The sequence below is a fragment of the Salvia miltiorrhiza genome, chromosome 2 (assembly GCF_028751815.1).
Source record: "Salvia miltiorrhiza cultivar Shanhuang (shh) chromosome 2, IMPLAD_Smil_shh, whole genome shotgun sequence".
Classification (NCBI taxonomy): domain Eukaryota; kingdom Viridiplantae; phylum Streptophyta; class Magnoliopsida; order Lamiales; family Lamiaceae; genus Salvia; species Salvia miltiorrhiza.
Window position 1 is genome coordinate 62,281,521 of NC_080388.1, and position 22,301 is coordinate 62,303,821.

Here is a 22,301-nt window from a genome sequence, read left to right on the forward strand (position 1 = left end):
TTATCCCAAAATAGTCAATATCAAAGTCATAAACCAAAATAGTCATAAACCAAGATAGTTTAGAAATCACATGTCTAACAAGTATTTCAAAACCAAACACCTAGAAATAGTAGTCACAAACCAAAATAGTTTAAAAATCACATATCTAACAAGTATTTTAAAATCAAACACCTAGAGATAGTCGATATCAAAATCAAAACACATGTATAATCATGGAACATGTGATGGTGGATCTGGATGGCTAGTGGCACTGCTTGATTGCCCTTGCAACTGCTTGATAATCTCCATCGCAACTTTAACCTGTTCTTCTAATCGAGATGTCCTTTCTCGCTCCTCTTGAAGCTGCTCCTCTACATCTCCTAGGCGAGTGGCATACTGCTCTTTGTCAATGTCGGACATAGCTGAAGTACTACTCTCTCCCGATATATTGGTCTTCAAGGTCAATGCGAGACTACCTGTGCCGAACAATCTTTGCTTTTTATCTAAACCGCCTCCCAAGACATCTAGATAAATCTTGTTCATATCCACGGGCGTATCAGGATTAGATTGGCCCATCTCTGTAGCAATTTCTTGTACCTCCACCTAATTGATAAAAAATGTTATATAAAACATAATATACACTATTAAAGACATATACTTGTTTCAACCAATCTACAACCAACAAATTTCATAAGCTACACTCAAATGATTGAAGTATTGCTAATTTCCATTAGTTTCCTTTAGATGTATAAATAAAGTGAAAAAAAAAACTAAAGAAATACATGTCTTGATCTATTTCCTATTAGTATAATTTCATCCCTATTCTAATATTTCTTATAACAAACTATCAGAATCCATAATTTAAAAATAGAAATGCAAAGACTAAGCTCCAAGAAAGATGAATAACTCCATCTATTGATGTTAAAGACTTGCAACCTATCTACTAATGCTTGAAGTCTTAGAATTTAAGATAATGAATGGTGAGATTAAACAAGTTTGTAATGCTATTAATTTCATATTAAAGAATTTTAAATAACTTACATCGATTCTTTCAGACTTCTTATCGGTGTAAGTCCCATCCTTCTTCACGTGTAAAGCTAGAAAAGAGTCATATATCACACTCGACACTGGGACTCCCTTCGCTGCAGCCTGTTTATGAAGATATAAATAAACATTTATATAATAATAATAATAATAATAATAATAATAATAATAATAATAATAATAACTTTAGGTACTCACCAACTCTTGAGCGATATCCTCAACAGATTTTGACCCACCCTTATGTTTGACAATCCCGGTGCCCGGTCCATCAGGTTCAGATAACCTGCATTGTCTTGCCTTTTCCGACTTTGCTTTGACACTTTCGGTATCCCAATATTCACAAAGGTCCTTCCATGCATCCTCGTCAATGTATCCAGGCATACCTCCTCCCTCAACTGCATCATCCCTCTTTAACTTCATGTTGTGCACGAAGTCGCTATACCTCATGGCTGCCCTTTGAGACCATTTTTTGTAGACTTGATTCTCAAACTTTTCAGGCCATGTGTACACTTTCTATAGAAAAATTACTCATTAATATTTATTAAAGATAAATGTAAAATAACATAAATCAATATATAACACTTACTTTGAATTCATCAAAGTACAATTTTTTGATGTTGTTGGGAGTTAATTTCCAATTAAAGCCATTTGGATTCTTCACTTTCTTGAAAGATGTGGTAATCACACTAGACATCTTCTTGTGTGATCCTACCACCCTACAAAATAAACAATTTAATTAATTCATGAGATCGAAGCCTAGAACTAGCATCAACAACTGCTCAACACCATTTTCCATGATTTTGGCTATCTTCGTCCAAAAATATCAAAACTGCCTAGAGAATATTCATAAAAAGAAAAAACCAATGTGGCAACAAGAAGATATATCATCTACAAAAATCATATCGATTTAAAGGCAGATGCAAAACTCATATTGTAGCAGATTAATAGTACAAGAACCTTCAAAAATGGCATACCCACTACGTGATAATTGACATTAAATAACACTTATATCATAATATAACAACGAATTAAAAATACAACATACCCAGTACGTGATATTGGCATCGCGATCTTCCCATCAACCACTATATCTGACGTATGAGAGTTGGAAAATTCTACATCCTCGACGGAGTCCTCCTCCACATGGACATCTGATGATGCTGGGTGTGCTGAGGATGCGCTACTAGCCCCACCACGTGCAACACTAGTACTACTGCTACCACCACCACGCGTAGCACCCGCACTGCCACGCCTAATGGAACGTCCTATGATGGTCATATCTGAATGCAAAACAATAAGATAATTAATAAAAATGATATAAAAGTATCACCAATTAATATTGAAAATAGAATAAATAAACTCGTAGGAGTTTTTTGAAAGTATAAATAAACCTCGACATTATCATGATCATCATCATTTTCCTTATCCGACAAGATTATATCTTCATCGGTATCATCTTCGGCCTCATCGATTTCTATCATACCACCAAGTGGATGAATTGGTGTCATGTCATCATCTACGGCAGTGTTTATAGAAAGTACCAATTCATCCTCTTGAAACGGTGGATCCAATGTTGAAGTAGATGCTCCATATGGGACTTCAAATTGTCATTTCTTGCACCTCAAATTGGGAAAAGCAAGGTGTTTCTGAGAGCAGGGCAGATGGCTGAATTAGATGCTAGAAGAGCAGAAGTTCTGGCTCATGCAGTCAAGCGCATTCAGAGGCAAATCCGAACTCACCTTACAAGAAAAGAGTTTATTATTCTACGGAAGGTGTCCATAAATATCCAGAAACTTTGGAGATTAAGTCTTTGTGGTGGCTTGTGTCACAGCCCATTATGACTGCTGTTTAATTGCTGGAAAAGCCCCAGCAGCTGCTGCAAGTGGCCTCTTTTTGGTGTAATAATATATATGCATGTTACATTCACAATCAGAAAATTTGCCTAACCAGGCCCCATAAATAATTTAACTTATGATTCCTGGATTTATTGAAAACAATTTGAATTTATATCTAAAATATTTTCCTAAAAGTGCAGATAGATAGTCCCATTCAATAAGCTGTCTAAAATCATCTGTATAGAAGTTTCTACATGCTCTTCAACCAGAGTTTTCAATGATCATGCCAACAAAATGTTTGAGACACATTTAAAATAATGATAATTGTATCTGCACCTTCCTCTCAATTCAAAATGTGTGCATATATATGTATGCATATATAAGTGCATATAAAATTGGGGTAGCAAGACATCAAGGACACTTGATCTGATCATATGTCAACAACTGCTGCAACAATTAAAACTACCTTATCTTATCTTCACAATTATATTTTTAAATTTTCTTGTTAATTAAAGATCAAGATCTGCACTGAGATTTCTGGTAATTCATATAATAGAATTTCTATGCAAATATGCATCTAATTATGTAAGCAAAGATTTCTAACCCATCTTCGACATTTAGTTTAAGATATATACACTCAAGCATACGCAAGCTAAGGGAAAACACTAGATTACATTACACGCCTAACTAATCTTATGCAAAACTTTTCATATGTTATGTGCAGTGCACAGAGTTAATAGTTTAAAAGCACATATTGCAAAATTTAGTAAACCTATTTGGAATGGAGTATAATAGTTTAAAAGCACATAAAAGAAGCAACATTTGTTAGTTGAAACAGGGCATCGGGAAAAACTTGGAAACATGTTGAAAAGCAGAGTTGTGAAACCTGTATCTACTGCCAACAAAAGCTTATTACAGCTACAAGGCGTAGAATAAATGCTACTTATAGAAGAAGGTAAATATTCCACCATCAAAATGCATACTAGTCATAGTTTCAAGGGGAACTACTCGTGCAACCAATAAATCACAGACAACCACCAAAACTTTTTGATTCTCTAAAAAGAATATTACAGCATGAATTCTGCATCATCAGATTAACTTAAGGCACCAAAAATGGGTGTAATTCAAACAGTCTCCGACTTCCTCTATTAAGCTAAAGAACGAAAGATTCAAGTAAGACAGAAGCAGTCAAATTTTCTTCCACACAAATCATACCAAATTGTATTCCAAATATGTAAGGTGCAAGCATTCAGCTCCCACACAAAGATCATCATTCGGAAAATTATAGGTCGAATATCTAACCTAAAAGACAGAATTAGATTCTTTACTCTCAATTGATAACGAAGCTTACCAATTGTTGCAGCTATGGAGTCGAGCGACGGGGTAGGGCTGGGCGAGGGCAGTGCAATCCCTAAATTGGGAGTATAATATCAAATAACAAAGCTTAGTTATTAACATCCCATAACCAGAAGAGAACCCCCTCAAATCGAAGAGAACTTACCAATCGACGGCGGCTGCGACGATGAGCGTCCGAGCAAGGACGGTGGCGACGCCGGTGAGAGGACGGCGGTGGGAGAAATGGAAGACCAGTCGCGGCTGGAATAGTGAGAAAAAACTAGGTTTTAATTGGGGGAAAAAACTTGAACGTTAGATTTGAAAATCCAATTTTGCTACGGAAATTCCGTAGCTAGTAAGTCACACTGATTTTGCTACGGATAGAATCCGTAGCTAAGGATAAAATTTCAGTTTAGCTACGGCTTTAGCTACGGTTATTCCGTAGCTAAGAATTTTTAATAAAATTACTATTTTTTTTAAACTTTAGTGACGGATTATATCCGTAGCGAAAGAATTGCTACGGAAATCCGTTGTCAAATCCGTTGGGAAATTTAATAAAATATATCCGTCACGAATCCGTAGCGATTCCGTCACAGAATAGCTACGGAAATAAATCCGTAGCTAATTCCGTAGCTAAATTCAGCGTTTTTTTGTAGTGGCTCGATAAAACTATCAAGTTCGAAATCAGGCTCGAGTTCAACTCGTTTACGAATCGAGCTTCGAACGATCTTTAATTTTTGGAATTGAATCTCGAATAGCTTGCGAGTAATTATGTTCATTTATAGTCATACGGTATGAAGTCGTGAGTGTCAATCAATTTATTTTATGATTATTCACCTCGATAAATCCTGTATAAATATATATATCACACGAAGACTATTGACTTGGTACAAACATAATTTTTTTTTTTGAGGGGTTGGTACAAACATAATTAAATACGTAGATTTTCTCAAATTCAGGAATTCAATACAATATTCCGTCCTCATACAAATTAATACAGACACGAAACGAAGAACAGGAGCATTTCAAGTCATAATTCTATGCCATTTTCCATCTACATGCATGCAAATTGTAATTAATTGAAAACATTATTATTTGATTCCATAATATGTTAGATGTCCACAACAGGCATTCCTTCAACCTCGGATGGCTCCGATTATACCATAACAAATTGCAGTTGAACAATTTCCTCACTTCCTTTTCAACGTTTTGACACAGAAACATTGCTGCTTTCCAACACTATTTGAATCCCCAAAATCTTGAATTTTCCTTCCACTGTTATGCAAAAAGCTGAAATCTTTAGAGAAATTTGATTAGAAACCAAGAGGGTTTGTTGCATTGCGTCGACTTTTCATCTTTCCAGACAAGTTCTTGTTCAAATAAACCAGAAAGATTTGATCTTTGAAACAATTTTCCACGTATCTCTCCAAATTGTTGTGGCCCGTAATTTTTTGCTGTTGATGTCTGAATCTTGATTACTTTTTCGGGCTTGATTTATCAGAGCACTATTGCTGGGTGAGAGCTAAAAGCCAGAAAAAGGCAAGGTGGCTACTAGTTTTGAAGTGTTTATTGAGAATTTTGTGTTGCAGAATGGCCCTTTGAAAATGGAGTATTTATTTAGTGGCCCTTTGGCCTTTATGCTGTAGGTGGGTTCTAAATGCCCTTCATTCACTTTGTATGGTGTTTAAACATTTTGTAGGTGAGAATTCTTGGATTATTTATTTATAAATTGTGATAGTGACGTATAGTAAAAAGATGGATTACTTGTTGATTCTTGAAAGTTTTATATTGATAAAAGTGTGTGCATGTTTTATGGTTTTCCCTTAATTCGATCACTGTTGATTATTCTTTGTATCCCATCATTGATCACATGCTGATTTTAATGGGTAAAATAAGTTGTTGAATTTGCCTGTTTAAGCATCCTGCTCATTATCTCTACACTTAATTTGTACATTTTGTGATTTAGTAGGAATAATTCAACCTAATTCTAGGATGTTTCTAGAGATTCATATTCAGAATTCTTGCAGTGGAAGATCAGTGAGGGTTTATGTCCTAGGAGGTTAATTATACCTTTTCACATAAAAGATGGATTTTACTCGTATTTGTTTTAATTAGAGTTCAAAAGGACCAACAAACTACATATATGAAGTGTTAAAAGAAGCTGTGTTGCAAGAATCGAAGAGTGACTGAAACAAGTGGGCTTCTGAGCTATCTAAAATGGGGCAAATTGTTGCACTTTTGTTGTTGTGTGATTCTCATGTAATTCATCTGTTGCAAACATTATATTAGGCCATGGATTCTACATTGATGAATGATGTAATTGCTTCGTCTGTATTGGTTAGTCTGCAATCTTGATGGGAGATCCTAGGGAAGAAGAAATGGAGCCTACAGAGTCGACATCTTCGCGCCATCCGGTGCTGCCATACAAAGTTGGCATTCCTCCAAAGCAGAAGCTATGGAAGGAGTTCTCTGCAACTCTGAAGGAGACATTCTTCGCAGATGATCCTCTCCGCTCATTCAAGGATCAATCAAGAACGCGCAAGTTTCTCCTAGGAGTCGAGGCCGTCTTCCCCATCCTCTCGTGGGGCAGAAGCTACAATCTCACTAAATTCAAAGGGGATTTAGTGGCAGGACTCACCATTGCCAGCCTCTGCATCCCTCAAGTATGCAACAACTCATAAACGCGTTGTTTTTTCAGTCGTTTTAGTCCTGTTTTTGTTACTAATTGCAACAACAACAGGACATTGGCTATGCCAAGCTTGCAAATCTGGCTCCACAGTATGGCTTATGTGAGTGGCATTAGTAAAATTTTGCGCGTTTTCTGGTAGCATTTTTCTTCAAGATTTACATGATCACTAACTTTGATGGTTATGCAGATTCAAGCTTAGTCCCACCTCTGATCTACGCGTTGATGGGGAGCTCGAGGGATATAGCCATTGGGCCTGTTGCTGTGGTGTCCCTGCTGCTGGGGACTCTGCTGCAGGACGAGGTTGATCCCGTTGCCAACCCTGATGTGTACCGTAGGCTGGCTTTCACCGCGACTTTCTTTGCTGGGATCACACAAGCTACTCTTGGCATTCTTAGGTAACATATTTTCCATGATTTCCCAACTCAAAAAAATCAATGCATCGATATATCTAGCAGTTGAATGGTGTGTGTACAGATTGGGATTCTTGATAGACTTCCTCTCACATGCTGCTATAGTTGGATTCATGGGTGGTGCTGCTATAACTATTGCATTACAACAGCTCAAGGGGTTTTTAGGCATAAAAAAGTTTACTAAGAGTACAGATATCATTTCTGTTGTGCACTCTATCTTGAGTTCAGCCCCTCATGGAGTGAGCTCTCTCTCTCTCACTGTCTCTTCCTATCTCACTCTTGGTGAAGTAGAATTGCTTATGTGAATTGTGTATGCAGTGGAATGTGCCAACTATTCTCATTGGAGCAAGTTTTCTGGTGTTTCTTCTACTAGCCAAGTACATTGTAAGATCTTTAATTCACACTCGATCTCTTGCTTATCTACGAGAGCTAGTGATTTGTGATGCACGGCGTTTTCTGCAGGGAAAGAAGCACAAGAAGCTCTTCTGGATAGCTGCAATTTCTCCGCTCATCTCCGTGATCCTCTCCACCTTGATTGTCTACGTTAGCCACGCGGAGGAGAAGGGTGTGCAGATTGTAAGGCCCTCTTTTCACTTTGCTTGTCTGTATTCTGTTGTGTTGACAGAGACAGAGAGAGACGCGTTTGGTGTTGTGTGGAAAAACAGGTGAAGCATATAGAGAGAGGCATAAATAGGCCATCTGTTGATGAGATATACTTCAGTAAGGATTATGCCTTGAAAGGTGTTAGGATTGGGATAGTTGCTGGCATGGTTGCTTTGACAGTAAGTTCTTTTTCCTTTTCCTTTTGTGTTTGAAATGTTTTTGAATAACGAGAAATTTAGAGGTTTTTGATTTGTTAGGAAGCTGTTGCCATTGGAAGAACTTTTGCTGCCATGAAAGATTATCAGATAGATGGGAACAAAGAAATGGTTGCTCTCGGAGCAATGAACATAGCCGGTTCGATGACGTCTTGCTACGTCGCTACAGGTAACGACGTAGTAACGTCGAATATATACCCCTTGGCTCTGCTTGACATTTGTTGTGGTTTTTGGCAGGTTCGTTTTCCCGGTCGGCGGTGAACTTCATGGCGGGATGCCAGACTGCGGTGTCGAACATAGTGATGTCCATCGTCGTGCTCCTCACGCTGCTCTTCCTCACCCCTCTCTTCGAGTACACGCCAAACGCTATCCTCTCCTCCATCATCATCTCCGCGGTCATTGGCCTCATCGACTATGATGCCGCCATCTTGATCTGGAAGATCGACAGGTTCGACTTTGTTGCCTGCATGGGAGCCTTTCTCGGCGTCGTGTTCGTCTCCGTGGAGATCGGCCTCCTCATCGCGGTAAAAATTGGGAAAACGTGTCGTTTTTTGTGGCCAAAAGTCTGAGGTTTGAAAAATCCTAATGACGTGGTGGTGTTGTTAGGTGTCGATTTCGTTTGCGAAGCTGCTGCTGCAGGTGACAAGGCCAAGAACAGCCCTACTTGGAAAAATCCCAGGCACAAATGTGTATAGGAATATTCAGCAGTATCCAGAGGCAACTAAGGTTGCAGGAGTTCTCATTATAAGAGTTGATTCGGCTATTTACTTCTCAAATTCTAACTATATAAGAGAAAGGTAACTACTTTTCTTCTTTCAATTTAGTAGTTTTCAATACTCCGTCGCGTATTTATTCTCCACTTCCACAGGCTACTTAGGTGGCTAACGGACGAGGATGAGCTTCTCAACGCCGCCGGCCTCCCCAAAATCCAATTTTTGATTGTAGAAATGTCGCGTAAGTTTACTCTTAAAAAAAATTCTTCATTGGAGTTGATCGATATATACTTCATCTGTCGTACTTATAATGACATATATTTTTTTTCTTTACGATGAAGAAAAATTTGTGTATAATATAAAGTAAATGTGGATGAGTTGTAAGGATGATTTGTAAAATAAGTTTATGAGGTAAAGTAAGTTGAAAATGTGAATTAAGGAGAGTTAATGACTAATTATTTCTATTTTTAAAATGTATAAATGAGTAAACTGAAAAGGAAATTATGCCATTATAAGTGGGACGAAGGGAGTATTATGTTTAAATTTCGGGTGGTGCAGCGGTTACCGACATGGACACGAGCGGGATCCACGCCCTGGAAGACCTGCACAGAAGCCTGCAGAAGAGATCAGTTGAGGTAATTTGTTTTTAAAAAAGAAGAATGCAGGAGTGATTTTTTGTGAATGAGTGATAAATTTGTGGTGTGATGAGTGCAGCTTGTTCTTGCGAATCCTGGTCCAGTGGTGATGGATAAATTGCATGCATCCAACGTGGCGAATTTGATAGGCGAGGATAGGATTTTTCTGACAGTGGCTGATGCAGTTCAGACATGTTCATCCAAGTTTACTGAGGAAGTCTAGACACGCACACATCCAAGCCTCCAATATGCCTACCTACTTGCTAACAAACTAATGATATTTTTTCTTCCATTTTTTACTTGCGGCGCTAATTTAACTTGAAAGATTAACATGTTTTTGTCGCTTCCGAAAAGATTGACAAATTCTACTCCGTTGATATTTTATGATGAAGTAATTTGAGGTGTCTAATTATCACTTTGAATGAATGATTTGTAGTGCATGAAAAGTGAGGTACAATAGTACTAGACTAATTGCGTATCAGTCTCTAAAATTATTATTTTTAAATAAATACACAACAGCACACTGAAATATAGTGTTACTTTGCAACACGAGTTGTGTAAATTAGAAATACTCAAATAATGAAGAATGACCATAAACTAACAAATGGAGTATGTAATCAATCAAGATTCAAACTCATTCATTGTTTCGGGAGTGATGTCTCACGACTTAGAAAAATATCTATCAGCTACAAATAATAAAAAAAAATTATTATATCTACTAAATATTAGGCAGAGAGAAAAACGGCGCAGAAACGATGGCTCTGCAATCTTCATTTCGCCATGTTTTCTCTCAATTGCAACGCTGCACTTCTCTCCAGCGTTCAGTCTTGCCCAAATTCTCGCCCCCATTTCACAGAAATCTCTCTCCTTTCTTCTCCACCTCTCACAAATCCGCTACTCTTCGCCCACTCGCCGCCGCTAAAGGTAACTCTCAGCTCATTAAAATCGTCCCATGCTGCATACTTGATTGAAGGGAGTGAAAAAGATTGAATCTTTACATGCCAACTCGGTTTTATCGACGATTAATATGTTTGTTTTTTTGCTTTATATCTGATTATTGACAAAAACCCAGTTAGAAAAAATTGTCTGTTTCACCTTTTAGATGATGTATGTATACTTGATTTTGAATAGAGTAAAAAGATTGAATCTTGTAATGCCACAGCGAATTTTTTTGCTTCATGTTTTGGCAATACCTTATGGGATTGTAATTTTGTTAAAAGGAACTTGATGAAGAGGAAAAAAAGAAAAAGATTAATTGATAGCTTATCTTTAATTTCTGGGAAACAAGTTCATTGATCTACAATTGGGAATCGGGGGTGTTCGGTCTGGGATTAAACATCCCTTAGTCTATATGTTGTTCGATAGAGGTAGGATTAGTCATGCCTTATAAGTCTTGGCCTCCCCCTATGACAAAATTAATCCCGATAGTCTCAAACTAATTCAATCTCAATCTCAGGCCAGTTTGATCTCGAGTAACACGACACTCTGGGAGCTCTGGATATGTTACTTCTTGCTGAAAATTTTTTGGTAGGCGAGGCAATAAAAATGAGAACTTATGCTTACTAAAATATTTGGTTTGTTGATAATAATATATTGGTATATGCCTTATCTGTGAACTTCTCTCAGAAATCAGAGATGCCATAAGAACTTGAAGAACAACTAGTTTTTGTTGTTTCTAAAGTCATTGACAAATTATTATTATTTTTATTTTTTTATCACAGAGAATACATTAGTACTGAGCAAAGATGATAGGTTGGGGGATGGAGAAGTGAGCTGTGCAGAGCCAGTTCCACGTTCAAGCACAATTGCAGCAATCGTGACTTCATTGGGTGGGCCACCTGGTGCGGTGGGGATTGTCCGGTTGTCTGGTCCTTCAGCAGTCTCTATAGCTGGGGAAGTTTTTAGACCGATGTCGAGAAAGAGGAGAAAAGGTGCTCGTTGGTGGCCTAATAGCCATGTTGTAGAGTATGGTGAGGTTCTGGATTCACATGGAAACCTCATTGATGAGGTATAACTCTATATACACATATATCTATATATTGAAGGTGTGTGTGCACGTGGATTACCCTTCATTGTAATGATATGATTGTGTTTGACTTTCTTCCACTAGGTTTTGGTAGTTCCCATGTTGGCCCCAAAATCTTACACTCGCGAGGATGTTATTGAGCTTCAGTGTCATGGTAGTGAAGTGTGTTTGCGCCGAGTGTTAAGGGCTTGCCTAGATGCTGGAGCGAGGCTTGCAGAACCAGGTCAATTCCTTCTTCATTTCATCTTTAAAAAAATCTCAACTAATTTATGATCCACCACTATAGGATACATAATTAATTGGTTTGGTTGCAATTGGACCGAGTCAGTCATGTCACTTCTTTGGAATTTCCTTGTAATCGACTTGAATTTGTGGAAATCACCCTCGTAGATTTTTGAACGATTTGCTTCTTGATATCATGAATGGAGTTGATATTTGTCCTTCAATATCTCAGGTGAATTCACTCTCCGGGCTTTTCTAAATGGCCGTCTCGATCTTTCTCAAGCTGAGAACGTGGGAAAACTTGTAACATCTAAGTCGATGGCTGCAGCAGATGCTGCATTGGCAGGATTACAGGTAACATTTTATATCTCATTGGATCCCTCTAGTAAATTTGGTTGAATTAGTGATTTGGGATCTTCTTCGTTCAAGTAAGGCTCGTCTCGGTTTGGCATTATGCGAACAACCTTGAATTTTCATCTCCTGTTACAGGGAGGCTTCTCTTTAGCTGAATTAAATTTGGTTGAATTAGTGATTTAGGATCTTCTTTGTTCAAGTAAGGCTCGTCACTGTTTGGCATCATGCGAACTCCCTTGAATTTTCATCTCTTGTTACAGGGAGGCTTCTCTTACATGGTGAAATCATTAAGAGCTCAATGCATTGAGTTACTTACAGAGATTGAAGCCCGTCTAGATTTTGATGATGAGATGCCACCCCTCGACATTAACCTAGTTACGGATAAGATACATAAGATGCTGCAAGAAGTAGATAGTGCTTTGGAAACTGCCAATTACGACAAGCTTCTGCAGTCAGGAGTTCAGGTATTTTCTGGAAATAGTAATGGGGATAGTTTTTATTTTCACGTAAACGGAAATTGTTCCTGAGTTTTTCGTGAAAATAGTTCTCTTGTATAGTACTTGTCTTATTATATGTCATCTATTCATGGTATTTGCTTCGTGCTTTTTATTTTCGCTGAATACATGCTGTAACCTCACTGATCTCTGTTCAGATTGCTATTGTTGGCCGACCAAATGTTGGAAAATCTAGCCTTCTTAATGCATGGAGCAAGGTATGATTCAGAGGCTTATTTACTAGCACTGAATCATTGTCGCTGTATCTGTTTGTACTATGCTTTACTGATATTTCCATATCGTGATAATGTCATCCGAGTAATGCAAAGTCTTATCTTCTTTTCCTTGATAGAAATTGATAAAACACTATGAATGCACTAGACTTCGTTCCTTTTATGTCCATTTCTGTGCTATGACTGATTGTGTAACGGTAAATAAATTTTAGCATGCAGAGCGAACGAGCAATTGTTACCAATATTGCAGGCACAACACGTGATGTAGTGGAAGCCAATGTTACTGTTAGCGGGATTCCCGTCACACTTCTTGATACAGCTGGTATAAGGGACACTGACGATGTGGTGGAAAAAATCGGTAAGTCGACGGATTTCTTTTGATAAAAGTTGTCAAATTTCATTTCACTTGTAATATCTTTTCACCTTGATTATGGTAAAAAGTTGTGATATTATTTATACTAGGTTGAAATTTTGGTTTTTGACCTGCACTATTTTCTTTGTCAAAACATACGTGAACTTTCAATTTTTTGAAATTTGGCCTGAATTAGATTTCTGGGCTGAATTTCAAAAAATCAAATGTTCATGTATTTTTTTACCAAGAAAATAGTGTTGGTTAAAAACTAAAATTTGGGTATACGTCGTGTATCTATAGGCAAAGGCAATTAACCTTTTATACTTTTAGTTAATCAGTCATATTCTCAACGATGTCGTTCTGTTTTCCCGCATAAGGATCCCTTGAATATCGAAGTATTTCAAATTTTGCTATATCGATCTTTCTCAATGCTATTTTATTTAATATCTTCAGACATTCCAATAGATTCACTTGTTCCATACTCTGTTTCTTTAAGGTGTCGAGAGGTCCGAAGCAGTTGCAATGGGTGCTGATGTCATTGTTTTGACCGCAAGTGCGGCTGACGGGTGGACTTCGGACGATGACAGACTTCTTGAGAGAATTCATAGCAATAAGGTATTGTGAACTTTTTTTATAAGCTCTGCTTAACTCTCTCGATTTGGTGTGTCGATAGTGTTTCTTGAAGTAGCATCGGAGATACACTAATAATCCTTCATACTTCATCTATGCTTAGTGTTTCTTTTCCCCTCGTAAACACAGATTGCAACTTTATCAACTTCTCCAGTTATTCTTGTGGTCAACAAAATCGACTGTGCTTCATCTTGTGCGTGGGTCGACACTCTCCCGAGATCTTTCAACAAGCATGTCTTCACCTGCGCTGTGACTGGTAAAGGGATCTCGGATTTGGAATCTGCAATAGTAGAGCTAGTCGGTCTGAATAAAATCCCGGCTGGGGGTCGCAAATGGACGGTAAACCAGGTTGGCTTTCTTCGATAAACTCTTTCACGTTCTTAGTTTTTATTTGAACCGAAGTTTCATCCTCATTTTTCGTATTCCTGATTATTTAGTTGGACTCGATTCTTGGGGGGGGGGGGGATGGAAGATAAATAACTACTAGGGCCGATGTGACCTAGTTCTCGTCTCGTCGTTATGTTAATCTCGAATTTTTCTGGTCGTACAGAGGCAATGTGAGCAGCTCCTTCTGGCCAGGGAGGCGTTCGTGAGGTTGCAGTCGTCGATTGAGGAAGAGATCCCTCTCGATTTTTGGACGATTGATCTGAGAGAAGCAGCCATGGCTCTTGCACAGATAAGTGGCGAAGACATCTCGGAAGAGGTTTTGTCAAACATTTTCGGCAAATTCTGCATTGGTAAATAGTCGAGTTTTTTGTTTCTTAATCTAGAAAAAGAAAGAATCGGAGAACAACGCGCTGCTGTGAGTACTGAAACGAAGAAAAATGGAATCTTGTTTACGATATTATGCAAGAAAAGAATTGAAACAATGAATGAATTTGGGTGTGCAAGACACCGGAGAAGTTTGATTTCACGGGGCGTGTTGCTTTGCCCTCATCCGACATCCCCAGCTCCCGTCTCTGTTACATGATCGTCTCCTCAGTTGGGAGAGCTGGCCTTCCCATTTATCTCTCTTGTCGGAACTAACCGTTTCCTGAGATTGTTGATCTAGTAGGTTCACGTACGTCTTCTGCAGCTCAATGAACATGCGTGTGGATTCTTCCCTCATGGACGGATCACACACGTCGGGATGATAACGGAGGGCCAGTTTCCGGTATGCCTTCTTCAACTGATCTGCATCTGCACTCGTAGTTTTAAGAGCCGATATCTGTTGCCCGAACTCGTTGCTAGTGTAAGTAGTAGCCGTACAAGAGATAGGTCGAAATATCCGGTGCCCCGGTATACCTCCCCGATAGCAGAACGTTAGATGACTCATAGTGAGGTTGCAGGTAATGAAACAAAATCGAGAATTTAGGTCGAAAACCGATGTTTGTCGAGCAAGACATAACCATATTTATATAGTTGAATGAATGAGGATTATGTTGTGATTTGAACACGGTTTTGACCACTGCAAGTTGAAAATTATACTTTGTTTTGTCCACCATTTTCATCAGTTTTCAAGATCTTCGACGGTAAATCCTAAAACCTAGGGTTTGGAGTTTACTGTAATACTTGAGTCTAACCTTGATTTCTCCGAAGATGACTCTTATTTGATAAAATGGCGTAAATTAAGCATGCATATATCCAATGGCCGGAAAAAATTGATCGATGTTAATTTAATTTAAACCTAAGAAAAAGATCCATCTTATGGGCTTCTTCTCTGTGTCTATGAAATGCCTCTCGAGTATTCAATGTCCTCGTAATAAAATTTGAAACTGAAATAATCGATAAAAGATACATAAAACACTAAATCGAAATAAGTGAAAAACTATTTGGCGTGATCTCTAATAAAATTAGTACGTTGCGCATAATATTCAACTCAGGCTAGTAGGGGTGTACATTCGGTTTTCTGTTCGATTTTTTGCTAAAATCAAATCAAATTAAATTTATATTTGATTAAAGAGAATAATCAAACCGAACCAAAATAACCAAAGTTTTTAGAATTAAAATCGAAACAATCTGAAAAAACAAAACCCAAAAAAAAAGTTAAAAAATGAAAAATAAGAAAAAAAACAAAAACAAATTTAATTGCATTTAATATTAATATACATGTATGTATGTATGTATATATATATATATAATTCAGTTTTCAGTTATCGGTTTTGTTTGATTTTTAAGGAACCGAACCGAAAAATCAAATGGTTTTCGAAAAATTGAAAATGAAGCCCCCAATGGATATATGTCTATATATATATGTATTTGTATTATTTATTGTGTTTACTTGAATAATACTAGTAACTTGAAGTATTGAAGTAGTGAGGCCTTCTTATCTACTCTTCAAAGGTTTATGGTTTAATTCATTTTCAATGCAAATTTAATTTTCTTATAAATATACTTCTCTTCTTTTTAGAACCTAACTACGTATAGAATCTTAACTGCGTTCGGGATTGAATTCAAGACCTCTCACAAATGAGAGTCTTTTTGTGAGAGTCTTTGGGTGTCTTAACTTTGCCACTAGAGCAAGACCTCATTGGCATGAGCACTTGATAAATTAATTGTTATAAATCATTAAAAAAAGATGGTTTAATAAATTTATCAAAATAACAAAATATATTTGACAATGAATTAGAAAGGGTTAAGGTGCAGATAAACCCCTGAAGTGTGAACCCTTAGAGCGATTTGCTCCCTTTACTAACTGTGTGTGCAACTTACCCCCTAAACTACCAAAAATCGCACATTTAACCCCTTCTTGACTAACACCGTTAGTCAACGTTAGTTAGCGATTTTTTCTTTTGTTTTTTTAATTCTAATTGGGGCCCACCTTCCTTTCTTCTTCTTCTTCTTCTTCTTCTTCTTCTTCTTCTTCTACGCTTCTTCCTCCTCCTCACACTGCATCTCTCTGCATCTCTCTTTCTCACTCTCACCAAACCGTCAGCGGCGGCGCCTCCCTCCCGGCGGCAAGTAAATCAAATACCCATAACAAGTAAATCTCCAGGGCAAGAAAAATAGAAAATCTCAATTCCTGAAACTCGGACAAGTAACGCTCGGCAGAAGGCAAAATCACCACAAAATAAATAACGATGGGAAACTCGGATTCAAAAAACTTAGATCTACAGCAGCTAAAAACAGGATCTTACACACCAACATTAGTTCATGCTGACAAGAAAGCTAATGAAACCAAACTCCAATTAAAATGAAATCAAACTCCAATAAAAGAAACAATAACAAAGGATATGATTTGTGGACGGTGGCCATGAGTGAGGGATAGATTTGTTAAATAACATTGGCCCAAAAGTGGCCCAATCTCATTCGACCTCCGGCGAACAGCGGCTCTCCCTCTCGTCTTGATTTAGCAATTGACGGCAGCAACAGCAAAAGTCGGTCACCACCGCCTCATCTCTCATCTCCATCTCGGCTCGCTTCTCAGACCGGATACCCCAGCAACCCTCCTCCTTGGCAATGACAGCCGTCGTGGCCTCCGTTGCTTCCCTCGATCTCCCCCTTGGCGACGACGAAGCGCCGCCGCCTCCCTCGGTCTCTCTCTCGCCTCTCACATCACAGATCCCCCCCTTCTCTGAACGGTGACTACAGCAGCGACAAGCCGCCGCTCCGCCTTCCTCGGACTCCGATGGACAATGATCTCCAGGCCATCGTCGTTCTCTCCCGTCACACCCTTAGCAAAGCCCATATCAGCCTAGGTCAGTCCATTTCTCTCTTTGACCATGGCCGGGCAGTAGCAGTAGAGGGGGATACGAATTGTAATAAAAAAATTTGAAGAAAACTACAAGTGGGCCCCACAATTTGAATAAAAGAAAAAATTACTAACGTTGACTAACGGTGTTAGTCAAGAAGGGGTTAAATGTGCGATTTTTGGTAGTTTAGGGGGTAAGTTGCACACACAGTTAGTAAAGGGAGCAAATCGCTCTAAGGGCTCACACTTCAGGGGCCTATCTGCACCTTGACCCAATTAGAAATAGAATATGAAACGCATGAACTTGAAGATGTTGATAATAAAATTAAGGGTTAAGTATCAATTTCACTCCTAACGTGGAGACCCTTATTATGTTTAGCACCCTATGGGCAGGGGTGTGTCAACTAAGCCCCTGAAGTACCTATTTTCCTTCAATTAATCCCTCCGACTTAACGCAGAGTTAACACCGTTAACTATTTATATTTTTGGGTTAAATATCAAATAAGCCCCTAACATAGAGGTCCTTATCACGTTTAGATCCCCATAATCGAAGTTGGTCCAACTAAACACCCGAAGTCCTTAATTTCGTGCAATTAGCCCCTCTGCCCTAACTGCCGTTTAACACCGTTAACTATTTAATTTTTTTTATTATTATTTCACCAAGGTCGCCGGAAATAAAAAAACCTCTTTTGGTACTTTTGTCAAACAGTTGGTGGGCGCTATTGTTGTGAAAATTTTAACACGCAGGAGGTATTCCACTCCAACAACCACTACAACGATATCTCACATCACAAAATAGATGGCATCACTTGCAAGATTCAAACAAAAAGGTTATTCATAAATCGAGTGTAAGCAAATGTATTGCAGTCAATATGAACACGAAAATCTAGAAAATCCTTGTAGTTTGTAGTTTATTTCTACCAATTAATTGAATGACGGCCCTACAATGTCATCGGAAATTCGCCGGAATTCAAGGGGAAGGGCAAGCCACCGGTACCGCCGCCTACGCCAAGGAAGCCACCAGTAGTGCCACCAACGCCGGGGAATCCACCGCCAATAGCTAGGAAGCAGCCACCAGCACCGCCGAAGCTGCTGACGCTGCCAGGGATAATACCTCCGATACCAGCAAGGCCACCTTGAGGCGTGGTGCCGATAATGCCACCTACGCCAACACCACCGTTGTCGCCCACGCCGCTGAAGCTCCCCACGCTGTCGTAGCTTAGGTAGTTCTTTTGGTCCGCGCGGCTGGAAAGTGAGGCGACGCTGTTGAAGACAGTGGTGGTTGATCACTCCACTATTCTTGCCGGAGAAGCCGTGAGCAACATCCGCACTGTCGCAACGTTCTGCTCCAAGGAGAAAGTCGTTTATCTCTATGCACAGGAGCTTATGGAGCCATCGAGGAGTTCAGTTCCGACGAGTTTCCGACGGCCTTGGCGAAATAAAAAATAAAAAAATAAAAATTGAAAACAAACGGCGTCAACTCACCTTTAGGGCAAAGGGCCCGATTATTCAAAATTAAGTAGTTTGAGGGTTTAGTTGGACCAACTTCGACTATGAGGATCTAAACGTGATAAGGGCCTCTATGTTAGGGGCTTATTTGATACTTAATCTTATATTTTTTTTGTTAGTGGTGGGACCCACACCTTCTTCTTCACCAAACTCGCTGGTCCGACCCCTTCGCCATGAACTACCGTTTCATCGCCGCCGACACGCTTCAGAAGCTGATCGTCTTCGCTGGAAACACGCTGGAATCTGGGAACGACAACAGTGGCGGCGTACCCTCCTTCACCCGAACCCAGCAGTCGCCCTCCTCTCTTCTCTAAATCTCGCCGCCGCTGCTTCTCCTCCGGCGACGTCGCGCCGCCTAAGTCCGACGCCCTTCTCTCTCTCTACCATACGCAAAGCCCCAAATCTCTCTCTGATAGCACACACTCAAGGCAAAAGGGAGAGCCCCAATTCCTCCCCTAAATTGAAATCGCCGCCGCCTGAGCCAAAATCAGGTAACGTAGCGCCCTTCTCTCTTGCGTGGTCGATGCCTTCGCGCCGGAGGTCTACTCCGTTCCCCTTTCCCTTTCAATGTTGAGCCCTAGCCCTCCCCCCTTAAATTCGTCGCCGTGGGTTCTGTAATTCCGGTGATTTACAGTCGTCGATCGTTCTTCTTGGTTACCGGAGTCTCTCTCACCTTTCGAATTCAAGGGAAGGTGCCTTCCAGCAGGTCCGAGTCGTAGCCCTTCCCTATCACGAATCGTCGTTGTTGTCCTCTTCGGAGTCGACCACGTCGTTGCTGGGTTCGAGCGGAGGAGGATACGCCGCCACTGCTGACGTTCCCAGATTCAGGCATGTTTCCGGCGAGCTTAGTGAAGAAGAAGGTGTGGGTCCCACCACCAATAAAATTAAAAAATTTAAAAAGAAAAATAGTTAACGGAGTTAACTCCCCGTTAAGTCGGAGGGGTTAATTGGCAGAAATTAAGTACTTCAGGAGCTTAGTTGACATACCCCTGCCCATAAGGTGCTAGATGTAATAAGAGCCTCCATGTCAGGGGCCAAATTGATACTTAACCCTAAAATTAAAGACGAAACACGTGTTGATGCCCCTATTATTTTTTCTTCACCTCATGCTCCCAATTCTCTTAATCTGGCGTTGATTCATCTACTCAATCATCCAAGCTACATATAATTGTATATAATTTATATCTAATTAATTTACATTCAAGAATAATGTAAACATAAAACAAAATTCATTGAAGTCCCAATAAAGTCCAATTTCATCCTTGAAATTTCTTTCCTTCATCAACTGGCTGCAAATGAGCTTGAAATTGTGTCCTTCACAAATCTGTATATGAGCATCAAGCTCGTGGTATTTCCTCGGGTTATTTTCTTGTGTGACATCTCATATATTAAAGTGCACCTACATTGCCGTCAATTCAGTACAATGGTAATCACAGAATTTCTGATATAGTTAGTAGGGGTTTGCCGAATACCTGCTAGATAATGTAAATATTTATAATACAACCCTATCGAACTATATTTTCTTAGACTTCCTAGCATATGTATATTTTACGGCTTCCGCTAAATCTCTTCCATCCTTCGATTCATTGTCTTTTAATAACTATGTCCTTCCCTCTCACTTGCTGACAAAGCATAAAATTAATTTGACTGTGAAAAACACACTTATTTTTTACCAAGTAATCACTTTGAACACCCACCCTTTCTGATTTTCTAAGAGGCAAACTTGAAATGGCTGTCTTCCCTTAGACACAACCTGTTTACAACGTCAACATATTATACTAACCGTGAATAGCCGGAAAATACACGAACTATTTTGAGATTTGCATATTGCACATGACCTTCAAAATTAGCCCTAGAATACATGACTTTTCAATTTAATCGCAATTTGCACCCGGCGAGAACTCCGGCTATAACTATAGTTGACCGGCAATGACGTGGACTATACGTGTGGCATTTTTATTGTAGGTGGCAATACGCGTGGCATTTTAATTGATTTGGCAATACACATGTCATTTTTATTAATAAAGAAATTAAAAAAAAACAAAAAAATCATCTCTATCTCATAAATCACAGCTGCATTCTCTCATTCCTCAAGCTTCTCCACCACCGCCGGCCAGCTCTTCAACCAAAATCAGGCGGCGGACCTCAGGCGCAACAACAAAACCCAACTCAATGGCGATGGATCTAGAACCCTCTGCAACTTCTTGAAAAAAAGCGGTAGATCTGAAAACCCAACTCAATGGCTATCTCTCATATGAAAAAAGCGGTAGATGTGAAAAGGAGAGGGAGAGGGAGAGTGGGAAGGAAATGGAGATCGTTGACTGAGAGAGAGGGGTGGTAGTGGTTCTGGATTTGGGGGTTTTGCAGAGTTGGCGGTGAATTGAAGGTGTAGGGCTCGGTGGTCGGCGGCGTTCGTGAACGGTGGTGGTAGAACGCGGCGGTTGGAGACAAGCCCGCGCTGTGTGGAACTCGGTGGAGGCGGTCGGCGTTTTACAGATGGGAGGGGGATGGCGCCGGAGAAGTTGTCGCGCCGCCTCACCTCCACCATAACCACCGCCAAAAATCTCCAGATTTCCAAATAACCACCACCACCGTCCCTTTGAATTGAAGAAATCAAACATCAAAATCAAAGAAACCCTAACCCCCCCCTTCCCCCCGCCTGCAACTCCGACGTCGACGCAACAGCAGACCAGCGCCTCCCTTCCCCTGCAATTCTGATTTGGGGGTGGAGTTGCTCGGCGTCGGAAATCAAGGTCGCGCCTTTCGCGGTTGGCTGGGGAAGAAGGTGGCGTTGGAGTGATGAGAGAGGTGGGCGGAGAGGCAGTGCGCGGTGGTCGACGGACTAAGGCCGCCGTGGAAAAACTGGAACAAAATGTTTTTCCATTTTTTTTATTTTTTTTTAATTTAAAAGAGCTTGACAAAACGACGTCGTTTTACTATATCGGAAAATCGTCCACGTCAACAAAATCTGACGGCCACGTCACCACCGATCAATGTGTTAGTCAATGCGGGTGCAAATTACAATTAAATTGAAAAGTCATGTATTCCAGGGCTAATTTTGAAGGTCATGTGCAATATGCAAATATCAAAATAGTTCGTGTATTTTCCGGCTATTAACCCTTAAATTTACATTAAATAAATATGTAATTTCTCCTTTTAATCCCAATATGGTAATTGCACTACAATTCCTCCTTTTGATCCCAATACACACTTAAAATGAAAGATTACTCATGCCAATAAAAAAAATGATTAATAATTTCCAAAATGAATATACAAAACAAAAAAATTAAATCCCGTTCAGTCCAAAAGTTAAACATAATTTCAGAACGAAATCGGAAAAGAAAGCCCCAAAA

The 22,301-nt window shown here is 39.5% G+C and overlaps 3 protein-coding genes across 8 annotated transcripts; 2 read left to right on the forward strand and 1 right to left on the reverse strand.

Moving 5' to 3' along the window:
- On the reverse strand, positions 1-4,561 carry LOC131010932 (uncharacterized). Of its 4 annotated transcripts, XM_057938641.1 has the most exons (8): positions 4,360-4,561; positions 4,210-4,269; positions 2,415-2,762; positions 2,069-2,303; positions 1,610-1,739; positions 1,222-1,536; positions 1,021-1,128; positions 1-582 (listed from the first exon to the last, which is right to left on the reverse strand). In XM_057938641.1, the coding sequence occupies exons 4-8, from the start codon at positions 2,299-2,301 to the stop codon at positions 211-213; spliced, it is 1,158 nt and encodes a 385-aa protein (XP_057794624.1). In that variant the 5' UTR covers positions 2,302-2,303; positions 2,415-2,762; positions 4,210-4,269; positions 4,360-4,561; the 3' UTR covers positions 1-210. The 4 variants fall into 4 exon arrangements, with proteins under 4 accessions (XP_057794624.1, XP_057794627.1, XP_057794626.1 ...); XM_057938644.1 differs by lacking the exon at positions 2,415-2,762 and having other exon boundaries at positions 2,069-2,266; positions 4,360-4,550; XM_057938643.1 differs by lacking the exon at positions 2,415-2,762 and having other exon boundaries at positions 2,069-2,288; positions 4,360-4,550.
- A 560-nt stretch (positions 4,562-5,121) lies between these two features.
- Positions 5,122-9,866, forward strand: LOC131010930 (sulfate transporter 1.3). 3 transcript variants are annotated; one of them, XM_057938637.1, is made up of 14 exons: positions 5,122-5,892; positions 6,536-6,856; positions 6,934-6,982; positions 7,070-7,277; positions 7,357-7,531; positions 7,611-7,676; positions 7,755-7,868; positions 7,958-8,074; positions 8,153-8,279; positions 8,348-8,634; positions 8,717-8,907; positions 8,979-9,064; positions 9,382-9,458; positions 9,538-9,866. In XM_057938637.1, exons 2-14 carry the CDS (start codon positions 6,548-6,550, stop codon positions 9,679-9,681), a joined length of 1,950 nt encoding a protein of 649 aa, XP_057794620.1. In that variant the 5' UTR covers positions 5,122-5,892; positions 6,536-6,547; the 3' UTR covers positions 9,682-9,866. The 3 variants fall into 3 exon arrangements, with proteins under 3 accessions (XP_057794620.1, XP_057794621.1, XP_057794622.1); XM_057938638.1 differs by having other exon boundaries at positions 5,122-5,839; XM_057938639.1 differs by having other exon boundaries at positions 5,122-5,737.
- A 19-nt stretch (positions 9,867-9,885) lies between these two features.
- Positions 9,886-14,646, forward strand: LOC131010931 (uncharacterized). Its single transcript, XM_057938640.1, has 10 exons — positions 9,886-10,382; positions 11,180-11,466; positions 11,569-11,707; positions 11,939-12,060; positions 12,321-12,524; positions 12,713-12,772; positions 13,007-13,145; positions 13,636-13,754; positions 13,899-14,117; positions 14,320-14,646. The coding sequence occupies exons 1-10, from the start codon at positions 10,214-10,216 to the stop codon at positions 14,512-14,514; spliced, it is 1,653 nt and encodes a 550-aa protein (XP_057794623.1). The 5' UTR covers positions 9,886-10,213; the 3' UTR covers positions 14,515-14,646.
- The last annotated feature ends 7,655 nt before the right edge of the window (positions 14,647-22,301 follow it).

Coding starts and splice junctions, on each gene's coding strand:
- LOC131010932 (XM_057938641.1), bottom strand. CDS start 2,301: ATGACCATCATAGGACGTTCCATTAGGCGTGGCAGTGCGGGTGCTACG. Junction 1,740..2,068: donor ATGCCAATATCACGTACTGG/GTATGTTGTATT, acceptor TTTATTTTGTAG/GGTGGTAGGATCACACAAGA. Junction 1,129..1,221: donor AGGATATCGCTCAAGAGTTG/GTGAGTACCTAA, acceptor CTTCATAAACAG/GCTGCAGCGAAGGGAGTCCC.
- LOC131010930 (XM_057938637.1), top strand. CDS start 6,548: ATGGGAGATCCTAGGGAAGAAGAAATGGAGCCTACAGAGTCGACATCT. Junction 7,278..7,356: donor GCTACTCTTGGCATTCTTAG/GTAACATATTTT, acceptor GTGTGTGTACAG/ATTGGGATTCTTGATAGACT. Junction 9,459..9,537: donor TGCAGAAGAGATCAGTTGAG/GTAATTTGTTTT, acceptor TGATGAGTGCAG/CTTGTTCTTGCGAATCCTGG.
- LOC131010931 (XM_057938640.1), top strand. CDS start 10,214: ATGGCTCTGCAATCTTCATTTCGCCATGTTTTCTCTCAATTGCAACGC. Junction 12,061..12,320: donor CTGCATTGGCAGGATTACAG/GTAACATTTTAT, acceptor CTCTTGTTACAG/GGAGGCTTCTCTTACATGGT. Junction 14,118..14,319: donor GCAAATGGACGGTAAACCAG/GTTGGCTTTCTT, acceptor CTGGTCGTACAG/AGGCAATGTGAGCAGCTCCT.